The sequence below is a fragment of the Haemaphysalis longicornis genome, unplaced genomic scaffold (assembly GCF_048455015.1).
Source record: "Haemaphysalis longicornis isolate Haplotype H1 unplaced genomic scaffold, Haemaphysalis longicornis Haplotype H1 scaffold_6, whole genome shotgun sequence".
In the NCBI taxonomy this organism is placed as follows: Eukaryota; Metazoa; Arthropoda; class Arachnida; order Ixodida; family Ixodidae; genus Haemaphysalis; species Haemaphysalis longicornis.
The window spans coordinates 29,462,515-29,481,819 of NW_027526407.1; the positions used below are offsets into that span (position 1 = coordinate 29,462,515).

Genomic DNA, 19,305 nt, shown 5'->3' on the forward strand with positions numbered 1-19,305 from the left:
GCATTATGGCTCAAACGAAGATGAGAAGCAGCTTGTATGTAGCTGTTTAGTGGAAGCGGTGGCGGTACGTTGTTCCGCATGTGTGACGGATTTAAGTGGTGCGTACATATAATCATTGGCCTTCAATAAATACCACTTTCAAATATAGCTGTGTCTCATTACAGTGCTGTATTGTTACTTGTGAACGTTTTTATGAGTTGATTTCTTAAATTAAGAGATGGCGCCTGGTAGAACCGCCCCGTTTGTCCTCGATCAACGCTCCGTGCCGGTACGCACCGTCGTGGGACACTGTGCACCGCGCCGGTTTTGGGGGCAACACCGGTGCGTGTTTATCGAGGACGCTATTAGTCTTGGAACTTTGGCTGACCAAAAATTTGCGCCATCGGCTGGACTTCAGCCATGGCACCTTCCCTACCTCGAAATTTACGCCATCTGTTGGACTATAGCCGTGGCAATATCTTTGACCCAACGTTTCCGTCATAGGCTGGACTATACGCTTAACAGTTTGGCTGCCCTAAAATATCCAGATTTACCGCCATCGGCTGGACAATAATGTTAGTACTTTCACTCCTCCAAAATTTCCGCCATCGGCTGGACTACAGAGTTGGCACTTTCCCTGTCCTAAAATTTCCGTAATTGGCTGGAGTATACCCTCGTAACGTCCACTGCCCGAAATTTAGGCCACCGGCTGGACTACACCTTATTGCTTTTACTTCCCAAAAAATTCCGCCATCCGCTGGACTATACAGGCTTGGTACTTATTCTAAACGAAAATTTCCGCCGTGGGCTAGGCATTTTTGGACATCGGCCTTAATTTTTAGCACTTTGGTTGCCCAAATTTTTTTCTGTCGGCTCGACTATAGCGTTGACAATTTCGCTAGCCAAAACTTTCCACCATCGGTTGGACTATCTCCTTGGACTTTGGCTGCCCCAACACTTCGACCATCGGCTGGGCTATATCCTTGGCACCTTCAGTGCCCCAAATTTCCGCCATCGGCTGGAATGTAGCCCGGCACATTGGCTGCCCCAGAGTTTCCGCGATAGGCTGGGCTATAGGCTCTTTTACTGCCCCAGAATTTCCGCCTTCGGCTGGACTCATACCCTTAGTACTTTTACTGCCCCAATATTTCCGCCATCGACTGTAATATAACCCTGGCACTTTGGCTGACCGAAAATTTAGACCGTCGGCTGTAATATATATTCTTGAAACTTAGGCTTCCCCACAATTTCCGCCATCGGCTGGGTTATAGCCTTAGTACTTTCACTGCCAACAAAATTTCCACCATTGGCGGAAATTTTCACTGCCCCAATATTTCTGCCAGTGGCTTGACTACCCTTGGTATTTTCTCTGCCCCAGAGTTTTCGCCACCGCCTTACTATTTTCGCCTTAGTATTTTCGCTGCACCAAGAATTTCCGCCTTCGCTGGACTATAAAGCCTTAGTACTTCTACTGCACCAACATTTCCGCCAACGGCTGTACTATATGGCACTTTGGCTGCCCCAACTTTTCCGCCGTCGGGTGGACCGCCCGATGAATTGGCTGGATCGGCCTTGGCCCTTTTCAAAATTTCCGCCATTCCATCGACTATATCATTGGCGCATGTAGTGCCCCAATATTTCCGCCATTGACTAGAATATGGCCTTGGCACTCTGGCTGCCCCAAAATTTTGGCCATGGGATGGACGGCTGGAGTCTATAGGGTCTTCGCACTTGTGGCGAACTGAAATTTCCTCCGTGAGCGGGGACTATAGCCTTGGCACTCTGGTTGCCTTAAAAATTCCTCCACCGGCTCGACTATTGCGTTTGGTGTTTCACTGCCCAAAAATTTCTGCCATCGGCTGGACTATAGCCTCGGCTTTTTGGCTGCCGAAAAATTTTCGCCATCGGTGGGAACTTTTTGGCCCTGTCCCTGCGCCAATATGTTCATCGTCGGCTATACACCTGGAACTTGGGCTGGCCAAAAATTTCCGCCATTGAATTTCCGCCATGGAGCTTTGGATGCATGCCCCAGGTTTGCCGCCATCGGTTAGTGTTAGTGCTTTCAGTGTCCCGAAATTTTCGCTATCGGCTGCCTTGGCTCATTTCTTTCCCCTAAAAATATCACCATCCGCTAGACTGTAGCCTTGGGACAAATGGCACAGCTATAGCCTTACCTTGAGCGGTGATTTATGGCTGGGAAAATGTCAAGGCCGCAGCCTTACCCTCAGCGGCTCTTTATGGCTGTCAGAATGGTAAGGCGAAGCGTTAGGCGGCGATTTATGGCTGGGAAAATTGCAGGCCTGAAACCTTATGTTTGGAGGCAATTTATAGCTGAGAAAATGGCAACGTTATAGCATTTTACGTTCGGAGATTGCTGATTTGGAAATTAACTTCTTATCTTCGTCATCGTCGTGGGGAAACTGTGTATTGACTGGTATCGAGCTAAGTGATCCACCTTTACGGAGTAGAATGGCTTATGATTATTTTGTAGATGGACATAACGGTCATGAAGGCAAGGCCTTACTTCTCATATTTCGATCACGTTCCAATACGTTGCTCGATCGTTCTCGTACAGAGGCTGTGTGACCTTTTTAACACAAAAGTGTTTTATGCCCGGGTACATTAGTGACGTCATATCCGTCACGGAAGTGACATCACCAGAAAACGTGCCCTTGACGCGGCGGCTCCCGGATTCGAGCCCATGAACGCCCTCTCCTCTCGCCACAACGGGAGGTACGTGGCGCTCGTCCACTGCCCTATGCACAGAGACGTGAGCAGCTCTAAGAACGCGCCTTATGTCCTTCCATATGACTCATTCCGATGACGCTGCCGTCTAGGAGAGGCGCAGTGAAGTAGCGCATCACGAGGCTAATGAGCACCGAAAGTTGCGCCTCGATGTCAGCGTCTTCGTGTACGGGGGACGCGCGTGAGTTGAGGCGATTGAGGCACCCTCCGCGGTCGCGTTGTTCCCATGACCGTTATGTGTTGCAAGCTGCTGTTTCTGTGCATGTCATTTTTGGTTTTGTTGACCCGGAATAAGCCGGTTATTTTTTTGTTTCTCGCGTGTCGGCGTCAATTCGTCTGGCGGGGTCACTCTCGCGAGCCCTTCGCACATGAAGGAGGCTCCTTTAACATTCAACTGCTCCTGTGAAGGCCCCTTCCACTTTCGTGTTTTACTGATTCCTATGAAAAAGCGGTCAACCACAATTTTTTTTCTATTTTTCAGTGCTCCTGTCAAGACATGGGCGTATGAGTAAGCTATAAAACAGCTGACAAGCTTTTGGGGGGAAAATAGTAGCACAGCACTTATCATTTGCAAATCCGAGTAGGCTTGTGTTACTTAACTTGTGTTAAGTGAGAAAAAAATCCAAGCACTGCGGTCGGCTCCGAAAAGTCCGCAAGTGCTCGCGGTACGCCGTTTGTGCAGCGTATTGGCGGTGAGCGCGAACACAGGCGGCGCTGCGAAGCGCGCCTCCATGACGTCAGCTTAGGGATTCTCGCATTTGTCGTCTGCTTCACTCAGGATCACTCTCCCTGCTGTTTCTTTGCGCTCGGTCAACGTGTGATGCTTGTCCGCACCAGAATTGGCGTGTGGGTAACTTTTTATCATAATAATAGGCTTAAAATCGCATACACTAGCTCATGGTGTCAATTAAAGTATAGTTTTGGATACCGCTACGGGAGAAACATTGCCGGCGCCACGCCATTCCTTGCGAAGCAGGTCCTGTGCGGAGCGCGAAGAGTCGGAGCTAGGCGTCAGCTTCTCATGTAAGCATTCGAACAAAAGGAACAGTCAGCTGCTAATAACCGACAACAGCGAAAATGGAAGACCAAAACAAATTCTAGGCCTTCAGGGCTGTCGGCTTTGGCAGAAGGCATCACGATTCCCGGTAATCATATGTAAGGTAAAACAGTTTTTGCAACCTTGCCGAACGCTCGAACGCGTTTTGTCACATCACTTTACGTTGCCAAGGCATGAAAGTTTGCCGACATGCACTATAGACTGCAAAAACTGTAGGTTGAGTTCCAAATAACCCAGTGTGTATATACGCGCGTGCTGATTCTATACCAGGCATCTAACCAGTATGGAGGTTTATTGAGCAAAACGAGTCACGTCTTCGTTAAATTTATAGTAACACATATATGTTTGTTAAGACCTGGAGGGATATTTCGGAACATTTTGCACATCCATATCTTCCCGATATTCGGATATGCGTTATAGGAAAACTGCACTCGAGGAGGAGGAGGAGTAAAGGGAGGAGGGGAAAACTTTGTTTCACAATTAAATCGATCTGGTTAGTGGGCCGGGTCCTCAGTTCAGGACAAGAGAGTAAAAGTAATTTTCTTCAAATCATAGAACGCCATCCCGAGTAGAATAGGATTTGTTCTTCGCGCCTGGAAGGGTTGAAAAGCAATAAAGAGCTACTTGGAATTCTTCTTCGGTTTCGAGTCTTGTAATATATGCAGGTATACTATTTATTACGTTAGTTAGCGAGTATATCATGCCTTCAACACCGTAATCATGTCATCATTGTTCGAGTTGAGAGTCAGTTCATTATGATAACGATATAATTACGATAGAAATTCGGAGCACAAAAGCCGCCTTCGAGTATACTGTGGACCACGTTGTTTAGGGCGCGATCGCGGTGGCGTAGCACAAACCTTGTCATTGTATTTGCATGTGAATAAACAAAGCCGCTGCGGATATGCACCTTCTTGCACGCAGCCGTAATGAAAGCCAATTTGTGAAGAAGGGAATGTATGCCATACAAAATGAAGGAAATATCCACACGACCTTTGTGAGGTGCCCAAACATCCCGAAACCTCCTAATAAGAAGTTGGTGACGCCGCAGAAAAATTAATGCATTGGGCAGAAAAAAAATAGCAAGAAACATTAATCCGATACAACACACAACGAAAGAAACAGAAGAAAGCCGCTTTATTTCCTGCTGTGCGCTGAGCGTGTAGAGGCCGCTGCTTGGTACGTAGTATTAGACTGGTGAGTCTTCATAGGAGCATCTCAAAAATTCTGCAGGGAAGCCTACGCATTTTGAATACTTATCGAGAAGCTCTGATCGCTGATCCTCGCGAATAAGCAAGAAAGGACGAGTTACACACGATCTTCTGACCGATACTCTGAAGAAAGTTGTTCTCTATCTCTTCGTGTGTTGCAAACTTGTGGGGGATACAGCTTAGAATTATTCAGATGCGTCAGAAGCTGGCAAAATAACTGAGTCGCTAGAAATACGCTTTTTAACGCACTACAGCAACGAAGCGGGCGATTTCTAGCCCAGGCACTGTTGCCCCTCACAAGCGGAGTGTAGCAGACGACAGCGGCGCGAATCCCTAAGCCGACGTCAGAGCCAGGGGGCGCCACTCAAAGATCTCACCGCCAATAGCATGGACCTCGGACATACACGCAGAAGATTGAACCTTCGTGTGCCGGGATCCTGTTTATGAGGGCAGCATTAAGGTCCCTTGTAAATTGGCAGTGTTCAGTAACTGTTAGTGCTGTTCTGTACGTGACACCGCTTTACTGGCCCCTGCGTTGCTGCAATACAATTTCCACTTATGTAGGTGATTTCAGGCCCGTGTACGTTATAGTAAGGTATGCACGAGCTGTCAATTTTGATTTGCTACAACGGACGAATAGTACATTTGCGGTGATATCCGCAACAGAAAGCTCATCAACGTAACAGGCCAAGCAGACGACATTGTTCTCGTATACTTTCCTCTAGCGCCGCGCAGGAGCAAGCCATCAAAGCGTGCTTACCATTCATATGCGGAGAGGGAACAATTCCACGCGATTTGTCACCAAACTGCTACCATGCCTCGGCTTTGCTGGCGCGTTTGGAAAATGTTCGAATTTCTAGACGTATTTGATAATGCCTGCATTGTGTTGTACATTGAAGCCCGCTTATATCGAACAGCGCGAGGATTCCAAAATAGTTCGATATAGCAAACATTCGATATAGAAAGTGAAGCAAAAAAAAAAAACGTACACGAGAGCAATCCTGCCGACGGAGTCACGAGATAACGCTGAGCTCTTACCACCCTGCGGTTCACTATTGATACGACACTTTCTCGGAAAGAAAACACTCGTTTATTGGGGCGGAAGAACTGCGTTATTGTAGCCTGCTTTTTGGAGCACAACGCGTTGCAGGTGACTGCTTGCTCCACGGTATCTAAACCGTCGCCAAGCACAAGACCGCTGCCCTCAATGACACTGCAGTATCGCCGTATCACGGCCACGATAGCGACGGCTTTGCTCGTGCTCGGAAGCGGTACGGAGCCCTCGGCGTCGTTGACAGAGCGTAGGCGAGCATGGATGCAAGCGAATAACAGCGAACCATGCGAACCGAGCAAGTGCGGGCAGCGAGAGGCGTGGACGTGAGGATCGGTCGCACCGCAGACCGCAGTGCCCAATGTGGCCCTTTCGGCGCCAACGGCGTGCATGCGTGCAGCTCGTCCACTCTGCCACTGAGGGTTTGGACGCACTCGAACTCGCGCCACCGCTGCGCGCCGATGTATTGCGGGAAAGCCTGCCTAAGAAGAGCGAGAAATCCGGAGCGGGAGAGTTCGTTATATCCATTGTGAGCAAAATCGCGTTCGATATAAAAAGTTTAAAATGCATGTAATTATTATCCGAATTATACAAGGGTTTGATATAGGCAATAATTCAATATATCCGTGTTCGATATAAGCGGGCTTTACTGTATTCGTCGGTTACTCATGCATACAGCTATTAAGAGGCAGTCTAGTACGTCGAGGAATTGAAGTAATTGAATTTAAGTGCTCGGCAATCCCAGGAGTCGGAATGGCTTACGTTTTGGCATTCCGAGGACTTGGAAGGAATGTCATTGTCGCAAATTCTACTTCCCTAGAATCGAATTGGAATGGATTGGGGTGTGCCCATTCCGTAACACTGATCCGCTCAAGCTGACCAGCCGGGTCGCTGCTAGCTATCTGGCCCCTCCACTGCTCGGGGGTTGGGTCGGAATGTTGGGTGAGGTGACACTCCCTTACTATGAAATGTAGGTTTCAAGGTGATGTGCATGCAGTATTCGCAGATGGAGGAGTCACAGATTAGAGAAAGAACTACAGCAATAAATGGACTGTGTACCCGCGACTGCAATGACATGATGCATGCAGGGTACTTGAGTAGAGAGCAGCGTACAAATAACGGGAAGTAATCAAAAGCATTTTGTTATTATACACGTAATGTGGGTTACAAAACAGCGAGAAAAAAACTTTCTCATGGGTTTGTGATTTAAGGCTTGCACGCAACCCAGTTGTGTCCATGCTTTCCTCTTCTTGTTTTCATTTCCACTCCTGTAAAAGCCCAAACAGGGCTGACAGTATGATTAATGAATGAAACTCTTTCACGCCAAATACCTTTATATCACAGAATTCAAGGTACGAAGATGAGAGAAAGAAAGGCAGCATTGCCAACGACTTGGAACGTTACGTCGAACCACTGTTTGAATTCAATGTTAAGGGGAAAATACACTTTAGTTTCTGGTCGATGTGTTTGCTTTTGGCTGCGTACCGGCAGTAGGGTTCACGCGCAGACTTGTATGTCGTCATCATCATCAGACTATTGGTGTCCACTGCATCATGAAGGACTCTCCGTATGTAGGGTGTTTCGGCCGAGCTGGGATCGAACTCACGCGTTTTTCTGTCACTATCATCATCCTATTTGTGTCCACTGCTTGATAGAGGGTCACTCCCAATCACTATTAATTTTAGAGCGTTTTATTTCGCGCATTTCATAGATTAGGGATTGTGAGTTGATGAGGAGGAAAGTTAATTAGATGAATATGAAAATGTTCACTTCGCGAAGGGAGTCTATGAGGGAACGATGATGGGGCCCCTATATCTATGCGATATAGGCGGATGCATCTACACGGAGGCCCGCTGCCACAAGATGTCGCATCCTCGTCGGACACACGGTGATGCAGGACCACAGCAAATGGGGGAGTTCGGCTATATATGTATACTGCATCGCTGCGGTTGGAAACTGGGCACTTTGGGTTTGTAGAAGAACCTCGGAAGTGAGGCCATTGGTGGGTCACGGCGGCAGTTCAAGCCACCCCCGCCCGAATCCTAAGCGCAACCTCCTCGGTATGGGTAAGACCCGCAAGGTGTGTGACAGCATGCGGTGGAATGAGAGCATGTGTATGGCGACGGAGCTATTCCTTTCTTCCCAGCAGGACAGTGGCATCATCCAGCTCCAACACGGAAGTCGGAGACGAAACGGAGGCTGCTAGCCGGGCTTCTGCGGCTGCCTTCTTCGGTTCAGTTGCGAGGTTCCGGGACATTGAACAGCTGTGGGAATGCTCTAGGACTTAGAAATAGGCTAGTAGTAGCCTTGCCCCGACCTACTGGTCGCGCTGGCTATACTAGCTGGCTGTCCGCCCAGAGGATTGCCGTGAGTGTCCGTGATAATGTACGGCCTCGGTGACTCCGCCGTCGTGGCCCGCTTCTTGTGCCGCCTCTGGCACTTGATGCAGATGGCCGTGGACAGTATTGCAACGACGACGAAGGCTCCCAGGGCCGCTCCCAGCACAAGGGTGAGATGGGAGTTCTCGGCTGAAAGAAGTGACAAGAGAAAACGAAGCGGCAAAATACCACTTTTGAAGTCTTTCAAATAATCACACACCATTTGGTTCGGTTAGCGCCTGTTTTAAACTGGGGCGCAATTCTCAGTTTTGCGCACTCCACGTCCGCTTCAAGGTGTCCATATAGATCGAGCCGTGACTTGCTGAAAGCATGCGCGCTCAAGTGTTCCAGTAGAAGAAAGGCGGTGTGTCGGTTCCTGTGGATGTCATTGGTCAGAGGCCGTGCAAGCAGAACTACGTGATTGACAGGGCGCGACATGGACATTTCTGAAACGGAAAAACTCAAAATTCCACGTCTATCTTGTTGCATTATTTGCTTAATCCTGCTACTTTCTGTGGTTCAAGCACGATCGAGTACACGTGCTACAGAGGCAGGCTACTAACGATTACGCGAAACAGAGAACAAAAGATGGAAGAAACGCAGACAAATATTAAAATATCAACTGCATGAACTAAACGCCAAGCAACCAGTAATAATGACGCACAATAAAAATTTCCACGTTGAAACCGTTAAAAAGTGCTAACTCATCTGTGAGGCGTACGCACGTTACACTACAGAAATGTGCAAGAAGAGAACAGGAGCTCACGTTCAGTTAGACATTAATAAGGAATTGTATAGACCTTTTTTAGCTTCTTTGTCCTGGGTGCTGCCATTTCATCAGTGGGCTGTGCTAGCGGCCCTATAAATGGCGCAGTCGACAGGATGATCTTACTGCGCATGCGCAACACAGACCCGAGCATGCAGTGATATTATTAAAGAGTAACGGATGAAAATGTGCATAGGCCTACCACCGTCTGCTGGCCTGAAGCATATGGGCGAAGCCCCTTATATTTTGTAGGAATATTTCAGGAATGGCTTGGTGATGGAGTTGTCACGAAGGCATTCATCTGAAGTAATTGCAGCTTGATTGTAAAGCAATTATTGAAACATTGTAGTCATTTCGTGGGGCGTATGGTTTTTACAAAACGTGACGGCGCTTTTTGACCCCTTTAAATTATCTATTGTGGTTCTGAGATAGTATATGCACTCGTTTAGGCTGAATCTGCATGTCGTCTCAGCGGAACTTTGTGTGAACAAAACGTGTTTTAATGGTTCCTTAATTTCTTCCAGTGGCATGAGACTCACCTCGGCAGTGCCTCTCGTCCGACGCGTCGCCGCAATTGTCCCTGCGGTCGCAGCGCCACCTGGCATCGATGCAGCGGCCGTTGTCGCATCGGAACATGGCCACGCCCTCTGGCATCGAACCGACGGCGTCCGAGCAGTTCTGCCCACGCTCTGCGCGAGGTGTTGAACAGGAAGGTGAGGAACAACATTTATTCTTATTATTTGAGAAAAAGGGAGAGGGAAAAGGAAAGTTGGTGGTAGCCTCAGTCCCGGCCGCCTTCAGAATCCCATGGCCACCCGCGCCCGGAAGATCAGGTACTCCTGATCCCCGAGTTGGTAACTGGTGAGCCCATGCCCCATGCTCCAGAGCGAGTATTTTCGCTTAAGTTCTATTTTCGCTTAAATTGATTGATTGATTGATTGATTGATTGATTGATTGATTGATTGATTGATTGATTGATTGATTGATTGATTGATTGATTGATTGATTGTAGGGTTTAACGCGCCGACTGAACGCAGGCGATGAGGCGCGCCGTAGTGGAGGGCTCCGGATTAATTTTGACCACCTGGGGATCTTTATCGTGCGCCGAAATCTCGTACACACGGGCATTTTCGCATTTAGCCTTCATCAAGAAAGCGGCCGCCGCGGCCGGGAATCGAACCCGCGTCCTCGTTCTCAGCAGCGCAACGCCTTAGCCACTGAGCCACTGCGGCGGGTGACGCTATTGACTCACCGGGTTCCGTGAAGGCTGTCAGCAGAAGGCTGAACCCTCTGTGCTCGCTCGAACCCGTGTAAAAATTCCACTTGAGCACAAGCGAGCTGCTCTGGGACGCGTACGACGTCGGGAAGGTCTCCTCCAGGGAACCGCAGAAGCGACTCACCAGGGAGTCCAGTTGCACCACCTTGGCAGCGAAGTACAAAGAAAAAAAAAACGAAGAAGAAAATGCTTCATTGTGAAAAGTCATGTTGTTCGGATCTGACAGCAGTGTGCGTAAGTCTAAACCACATTTCGCTGGCATGGGCAAATATTTAAAGGGATTTCGAAAGTATGCGTCACGCTACGCGTTTTTGTCCTTGTTGAAATGGAAAAACATGTTTTTTTTAGGAGGGACATTTATGCGTGCATCCAAGGCGCTGTAAGTTTGTGCATTTTTTGTGACCAACAAATCCAATAAATCATATTCATTTACGTGTTTCTTTATTTTAAGTGCTTCAATCACTGATAGGGCTCTACAGCTTCCGTATCAAGTGTCGCTATATCTTTCGTATATATTTCGTATCGGATAGCTTTGCGGCGATTTTTGTAAGCTAAGCGTCGTTGCGTCGATGGGGCGCACTCTACAAACCCACTCCTAGCTTCCCACATCGCACGCAACTACAACACTCCCACCAACACTGCTTCTTCTGCGCCGAGTGCGAGATGCCGCCACTTCGACACACTCCTTGTGCGAGTGCCCCGCCCCCCCCCCCCCCCCCCCCTCCTTCACCACCCCCATCTACTGGGAGCAGGCCTTGGGTAGCTCTTGCCTCGTAGATCAACGGACCCTGACGCAACGGGCGCTTCAGGTCGCTTCGGCCATCTGGGATGAGGCCACCCCCCAAACTGAAACCGGTGTCTCACCGATAAATTGTTCCTCGCTTACGTGCATACCTCGCCGATTTTCTACGTAAAACAACAACGCGAATGCACAAAAAATACATGAAGTTGAGGGTGAGGGCCCAGGATAATTGCGGGATTTAAAGTTCTGTGGCAGTCAGCCGTTATTTCGGGGGTCGTGGCCATAGAGTCTTTAGAGAAACTTTATGGCCATTGGTACTAAGGTCCCTTATAGGCTACCGACGCCGGCACTACTGCATCTCCATGCCTGCTTCTCTGGCCTGTATACTGCCCCTGCAGTCAGCGTACTCACGTCCAGGTAGTCCACGCAGTAGTGCTCCTTGGGGTGAGTGGCCATGTCGAGGTCCTCGATGACCAGCGCTATGCGGGTGCCCGGCCGGCTGACCACCGCCAGCAGGGACAGGCAGCGCTCCAGGTGGTGCCGCCCAGCGAAGCCCCGCTGAGACTTCACCCACAGGCTGGAACGCTCGCCCGTCGCCTCGAGCTCGACCCGCTCGACCTCCGAGGGCGCGGGCGAGCAGGAGTCGCTCATGTACACTGCGTCGGAGGGGAACAACCATGGCCGCCGTTAGACGTCCGCATGCACGCGCTAGCAGCAATGCGAACGAGAGCGAGCACCGTTACAGTCTTCGTCAACGCGTAGGGCCCTGTGGAGCAGAAAAGCCGGTGTCGTTGGCGCATTTAAACGTGAGATACAAATTCTGAAGAGTAATCTTGCGGCGCCCGCTGAAACCCCCACGGTGCTGCCCCAGCATACGGCGTGCTATAGCAGAAGGAGAAAGCCTTCATCGCTAGCGGGCGATGACGACACCGCATACAACCGGCAATTTTCACAAGTATTCTTTGCCCGATTTATTGTCACATGAAACTTTTATTCAACAAACGGATGACTCTCGGTTTTTTGAGCAAGGGGGAAAGTGGGTGTGCTTTCGCATGTCCACATTTACTTCCCCATTCGGTACTCAAAGAAGGGTCATGGCAGCCCTGTTTACGTGCAAGAATAAGCTCCTTCGCTGTGCAAGAAGCAAAGGTAGGACGTGCCCTCAAGACAAGCGTGAAGTTCTTAACGGCACTTTTCTGGTGCGTGGCTGTTGATACGGGCGGAAACTGACAGCAGCGGCTGCCTCATTGGAAATAACTGTCAGCCCCCGAACTAAGAGCCCGCGAGTCAACACTAGGTTGTTGAAGTTGCACACGGTAAAAGCGCACACCGATCACTTCTGACGACCGCTTCTGCTGACAAACACGTTGAACAAAACCACATCTGCAGAACACGTCATTTCGTTCAAAATAGACGCCCTGCCTTACATGGTTGCAGGCAGTGCTGACAGTAATAGAACTTGTTTATGACCAATGAATGTCAAACAAGGTTTTGCCCGATACGGCAGGGTACAGGGTAGGGCAATGTTTTTGCGCTATATCGCAGACGGGTCTGATAACACGTGTGTGCGACTGGGGATATCGACACTCTTCATTCCGCCAGGGCCTCCTGGGGTTTTGTAGATTGCCATAGGTCTGAAGATAGAACTCCCAGCAGCATCGAAAATGTGTGTGGTAAAGGGGCTACAAGCTTCGTCGATCTGTAAATGTCGTATGGATGCGTAGGATAGTTGTGACTTTTGCGTGAAAGCCACCCAGTCTGCGCGAGTTTCTTTAAACCTTTTATGGTGCATGGAACTCTGGGGGAGTTTATTTAGGGCCTTCAGAGTGACATGGAAGTGGTCGCGCCCGTAGGGTTTGGAGTCCACGTCTTACTTGAAGGAAGGGAAAAGAACAGCCGAACCAACTGCTAAATCAATGTGCGAGTAGGTGTAGGTGTTGTGTACGTTGGTTTCTTTCCATTAAAGAGACAGGCTCCAGACAGCAGTAAAAATCTCTCAATTACGCGGCCCCGGGCGTCTTCACGTTCAAAGCCCTAACGTTTACTATTGGCGTTAAAGTCACCCATTAGTATACGAACGGGTCTGGTGGCTGATTAATCAAACATTTGAATTCAGAACTCGTTAGGCGAAAATCGGGGGGAATATATATTCAACCTATTGTTACTAATCTGTTGGAGATCATTACCCGTACAGCAACCACTTCAAGGGCAGTTGTTAAAGGAACAAATTGTCAGGGAATAGATTGCCGTACGATTATTGCTACACCACCAGACGAGTGAGAACAGATATCCCTGTATTTCCTAAACATAGATTAGCGATTTTGAATATTAGTGTATTTCCTGGAGACAGAGGATGGCTGATTGGTTTTTATGAAGAATTCCATATATATCATCTCAGTTTTTCAGTAGGCCCCTGCAGTTACGCTGTGTAATGCATTGTATTGTCAAATGTGTTTAAAGGTAAAATGCAGCAAATACGTGTGTGCGTGCGTCAGTGGTTTTCTCTTGGTCACTGAACCTTTGCTAGGGCCAGTGATACGCGGAGCTGGTTTCTTCCCACGGCCCACGATGCCACGCTTCTCGTTTGGCTGAAAAGTTGACCGAGCTGACGTGGGCGTTACGTCCATTTCTTCGTCTGGTGGCAGAGGGGTAGATGCCGGATCCGGCTCCCTTTGCCGGGCCCCTTTGAGAGTGTCAATCATGTTTGCCGTGCGTGCCAGTGAAATCTGCAGCGGCAGCGTGGGTGTGGAAGTTGAGGCACAGCCTTCCACTTCCATGCTTACTGTGTCCACGGGGACCCGTGCAGTAGGAGCAGAAGGTAAGCCATCTCCACCAACGGTGTTATTTGCCACCTCAGCTGCTGTGGAGCCCACCGGGTGTGGGGCAATGTTCTGGGCAGCCGAAGCCAGCCCAGTGGAGTGCTGGGATGGGACCAGGTCAGCGTCACTGCACTGGGTCGCCACCGCAACATGACGCCGCCCCGCCGGCCGACGGGCAACGTCCACGCAGCTTCCTGAGGGAAGCATTGAATGTCGTTTCCGAGCTTCGGGATACGACAAGTTGAAATGTTGATAATATTTTTCTCATGCTTGAATTTTTCACAGGAACGGGAATACGCAGCGTGGGGCCCATCACAGTTTCAACACCTGAATCGCGTGGTGTTGCACTCGCCTGTCTGGTGGTCATGCTTTGAGCATTTCGCACAAGTCTCTTGCCCTCGGCAGTTGTTGATACTATGTCCATACATTTGACATTTGAAGCAACGTCACGGTTTTGGGATGTGCTTTTTTGTCTGACAATGAAAGAAGCCTGCTTTGCCTGATTCTGGGAGCGTACTACGATCAAAAGTCAAGATATGTTTATACTTTTGATTTCATTTCCATTCCGTCTTATTGTGATGCGTCTTACCGCTGTCACGCCTTGCTCGTGCAAGCCTTCAAGAATATCCGCTTCAGTTTCATTTATCAGTTCAGTTTCTGAGGTGACACCTTGGCAGCTGTTGAGCGTTCGGTGACGTGTCACAGTGATTTGTAGGTCACCTAGGTTTGTTTGCTTGAGAAGGTTAGTAGGCGATTCCTTACTTCTAACTACAATAAGCATGTCCCCAGATGCAATTGTTTCTTTGCGTCATAGTTTTTTTCGACCACACATTCAGAAAACTTGGTTATTAGGAAAACAGATTTCCGAGTTAGTGCGGTTGCTTTGTCGACGGTCTGCATGACTAAGAAACGGAGAAAGTTGTCCGGGTTTCTGAAGACAAGGTTCGGCAGGGGTTTGAAGATTGCTTCGGTGTGGGCCCTTTTCGGGGCCGATCATTTAAAAGGGGACATTTGAAAAATACCATACAGCTATAGTATGAACGAGGGTTGGGGGTATTAAGTCCACTGAGGCTACCCTCGTGCTCAGCAAGGTCCCGAAGCCCCCTGCCTGATAAACAGACAGGGAGCCCGTCCGCCGGAGCTTGACCAACACTCCGACGGCCGCCGTTCGCGTCTTCTAACCCTTCACCTTTGAGCTTCTTGCCACGGTAGGTAACATCTTAAGTATGGGAGCCCAGGGTACGCGGTGTCGCCACTCACCGTCACCAAGATTACTGAAGGTGCCCCGTGCGGAGAGCACTTTCTCCTGGTTTCAAGGTTTTGGATATTGTCAGTCACGTTATATGTGAAGGAGAACTGATGCGTGAGTATATAGAATAAATAACCTTTACAGCTTTCCCCTAAATTCTTTCATGTTTAGGGATGTTGTGATTGGTGTAGGGGTCCCACACTACAAGCATATTCGAGCTTTGGTGTAATAGAAGTAAACTAGCTGAGGAGTTTTTCGTTAGCGGGGGAATTTCCCATAGAAAGCATAGCTTAGGAAACGCAGATGAGCAAATATTGTAAATGTGTAAATTCCACGAGAGATTACTGGTTAGTGCGACACCAAGGTATTATGACTGATGACTTGTTTCAATGGCGATGTTCCTAGTGTGCATTGATATTCGCACGGAACTTTATTTCGTATTATGCGAAGATACAGTGCTTTCTCGGCGTTCAACACCATCCCCATGGTGTTTGCACCATTCAAGCACCATTTAATAGTGAAAGGTAGGAACCACAATGCGGCTGCGTACAGTGAGTTCAACGTCAATCAGTTACTTCTCAAACTGAGGGCACGAACATTTTTTGAAAGCGTGTAGAATAAAAGTGGTGGGTAAGACTTCAGAACGCCGCAGAACTTTTCTTCAAATCCTTTTCGGGCGAGGCAGTATCTAGAAGTACGAAGGCTGTGTTATAGACAAGTGTGTTGCCCTGTGTACGTGTAACATTTTTGTAGTTTCATGAATGACAAGATCTCCTGGAGTTGAGCTAACGATGTTAATACACTGAAGCGTACATACTGTATGAATAAGCTCGTCACCAAATGTATTAGGTATGTAGACAGTTGTGCAGTTATGCATGAGGCCCAAAGCTTTACATAGCTGGCTTGGTTCTTACGCCTGGTCTAAACGGTTTGCGTTTTAGATATAACTAAAATAATCATTTGCCGCGAACATATATTGTGCCATGTTCATCGTTACCAACTTCATAATGAAGCTGAGCACCCCACAACTGATGATTTTTATGGAAGCATATTGAGTTCGGGTATCTGCTTCAACTGTCCACCGTCGCCACTCTGCCCACACTACATGAGATGTGCGCGAAAACCTGCAGTACGTGATCTGCAAATGTGCTCGATTCAGTGTGCAGTGTCCCTCGCAGCATCATCGGTACTGCCGCTTTACGTGGGCATTCAATTGAGGGACGAATTAGGTCCGTGGTCATATGTCCCAAACGTGCTTCACGCGCGACTAAAGCTCTGATCGTGTACCTCCGATACACACGTCTTGACCAGTCACTGTAAATGTCCAAATGCATGCGTGTGTATCAACTATCAACTCTACACAACATCATAACCGTCTTTATATTCAGCTACCGGTGCAAGCTAGGCATCTTAACTTGGCTAACATCGCCATACTTATTACAGATCTCTCCCTCTCTTTCCAATTTCATTGCGTGTTTGCAGCTTTCAGCGCCTTCGGCCAGTTTGTTACCGGGTATGATGAACCGCTCGGTAAAGGCGGCCTTAGTCAAACCGCTGTGGTCTGACAGCTGCGTAGAGCCAGGTGAGCAGAACAACACATAGCTTAATCGCCCTTACTACCTCTGCAAATCGATAGGCGCAAATCGTACTTACAAGTCTGCAAGTCAAATCCCACCGCCGCAGCCGAGCAGATGAAACCGAACGCGGCGAGCAGACGACAGGCCGACGACGCAGCCGCCATATTTCCATTATCCGCTTTACTGCGGCGTATGCAACCGACGCGGAACGCCGCACCATCGCTTATCTCCGGCGCTCTCGGCGTATCATTCAGAACACATTTTTTTATTATGTTTGATAGCGAAAGGGGATATCTGGCCTGCTGGTACCTTTTTAGGCCATTGTGTGCAGCGCTATCGAACCTTGACCGAGTATAAGAATTACGGGCGTTCTCTTCACAATTGAGAAGATGGTAAACATGTTTAAGACTGCACTTGACACGGACAACTTTTGGCTGCATACAGGTGATTGTGATGAGGCCACAATCTCAAAGTGCAAGCAATGGTGGGTTTAAGCGACAGTATTTTCCTGGGTAGCGACGACCATGGTGTCCATTACACTGCATAGAACTATCCGCACGCCGCTAAGATAACGAGCGCGGCCTTATCTCTCTTTTGTGCGCTGTGAGTGCAGCTGTACACAACGCTTTTCGGTGCATATTGTGCCAGGTACTTTCAGCGAGCCGAAGCGTACAGGTAAGCAGGCGTACGTCACGGTGCCCTTGCCAATCTGACCACAGTCAGCGCCATCCCGGCTATTTCCCAGCGATGACACAGCGAGCTGGGAGGACGATATTTGTCGTTCCATGCCTTGAAAGAAACATTATCTCGGAAGTTGACGCTGACGCTGAAACATTCTAAGCAGACCATCAGATGAAACGGAAATTGCTAGGGGTACGTGCGTGCGTGTATGTGAACACGCGATATGACATCCTTACACGACTCCGGCCAAACATTGCCAACGTGCAAATAAAAGAACACCGAATGTAGATGGGAACTGAGACCTATAAGGACGAAAGGTCGAAAGGTATCATGTTATGTCTTATTATGTGTCTTTTGGTCGTCGGGGCCCTTGTCATGCAGTTTCTTTGCATATAGCCCTATCGGTTTAGACTATGTATATCTGAACAAAACGTTGAAATAAACTAAATGAAGAAGTCTTGATTGCACGGCCAGTGTACATCTCTATTCACCGTGTTTAATTATGCTATCGCCTGTTCTGCACTCACCGTTTTTTTCTTTTCTTCAAATGTACAGTTGAAAGTGAGAGCTTTTTATTTTGTGTGAAAAGTCGATTTTTGAGGGGGATTTGCCACCTCCCCTGGAAATAGAAGTCACCCGGAGGAACTTCAAGTGTGACCCCCCGCGGTTGCGCAGCTTGTGGTTAACGCTGGACGTTTTGCATAAGGCTTCTGCCTTTAAAATGTCACTTACTGATAGTCTGCTGGTATGCCACGCGCTTCCAAAAGTATCGGCTTTCTTACCATGTTTCTCCTTTCCTTTGGTATACAATTGTACGTTTCTTGAAGTAGAAGTTTCGTCTTTCTATAAGCGTTTTGTTCGCCCCTCTCTCTGTCATCCAGTCGCACGACATGTTTTCAATTCCAACATGTCGAACGCTCTCTTTTTACATCAAGTGTTGCGGGAAGCAGACGGGGTTGCTCCATCTTAACTACAAACGTATTATGACAATGGCAGCGCTGCGTAGGACGATAAAATTTAACGATATTATTTCGATATCACGCTTTTAGTAGCGTTATAATTTTAGGTTTTGGCAGGGGCTAAGTTTTTTGGCCGCGATTTTTTCCTGTGGTAGTTTTTTCCCGCTGTTAAAAACCACTACACACCGTCTTGGTGCCCTTAATATGCACGCGTCTGAAGACCAAGCATATAAGGGCCAAGCCAATGCCACTGCTGCCCCGGTATGAAGATTTCAATGTTGCTTGGCACACAGGCAGCCTTAGACAGACTTAAGGCAACACACAAGTACATAAACAACAATTGCCGCATCCTTTAAGTTGAAAATACATGTCGCGTATGTGTTTACGAAAATAAATAAAAAACCAGGTTAAAATGGTGTTGAAAAAAAAACTAAAATAAAAGCACAACAGAAGCAAACCACGAATAAAAATACTGTGCCTCACGCTGTCGCGAACGGCGGCAAACACAACAACTAAACAAATAAGTAAGCTGACCCAGGCTGCCGACTCGCTACCCGCATAAGCGGCGTTGATGCGGCGGCCCAAGCAGCGGGACTCAACCGCTGCTTCTTGCAACTTCGCACACGTCTAGTATATAAAATACTTACTGCGTGTTTCTTTGCTGCGCGTTCAGCCTAAGCACTACAACCAAGTAGGAAAGAACAGCCTGAAAATGAAGTGTGGCGAAGAAGATTTATCCATCGTATTTAACGGCGTCGATTCGTGGGTACAAACTAAACCCAAGGCTTTCACGCGTACAAGCACCGGGTCTGGGC

General features: G+C 48.4%; 1 protein-coding gene across 1 annotated transcript; it reads right to left on the bottom strand.

The window, feature by feature from the left end:
* Positions 1 to 7,169: 7,169 nt before the first annotated feature.
* LOC144142416 (uncharacterized) lies at positions 7,170 to 17,062 on the bottom strand. Its single transcript, XM_077673914.1, has 5 exons — positions 16,927 to 17,062; positions 11,617 to 11,861; positions 10,440 to 10,608; positions 9,727 to 9,876; positions 7,170 to 8,571 (listed from the first exon to the last, which is right to left on the bottom strand). Exons 1-5 carry the CDS (start codon positions 17,012 to 17,014, stop codon positions 8,339 to 8,341), a joined length of 885 nt encoding a protein of 294 aa, XP_077530040.1. The 5' UTR covers positions 17,015 to 17,062; the 3' UTR covers positions 7,170 to 8,338.
* Positions 17,063 to 19,305: the final 2,243 nt, after the last annotated feature.

What these genes read in the sequence shown, in the direction of transcription:
- LOC144142416 (XM_077673914.1), bottom strand. Translation starts at nt 17,014, where the DNA reads ATGGCGGCTGCGTCGTCGGCCTGTCGTCTGCTCGCCGCGTTCGGTTTC. An exon ending in GGGATTTGACTTGCAGACTT is followed by an intron (nt 11,862 to 16,926) that starts GTAAGTACGATT and finishes CCTCCGACGCAG; the next exon opens with TGTACATGAGCGACTCCTGC. An exon ending in GGACGAGAGGCACTGCCGAG is followed by an intron (nt 8,572 to 9,726) that starts GTGAGTCTCATG and finishes CACTTCTTTCAG; the next exon opens with CCGAGAACTCCCATCTCACC.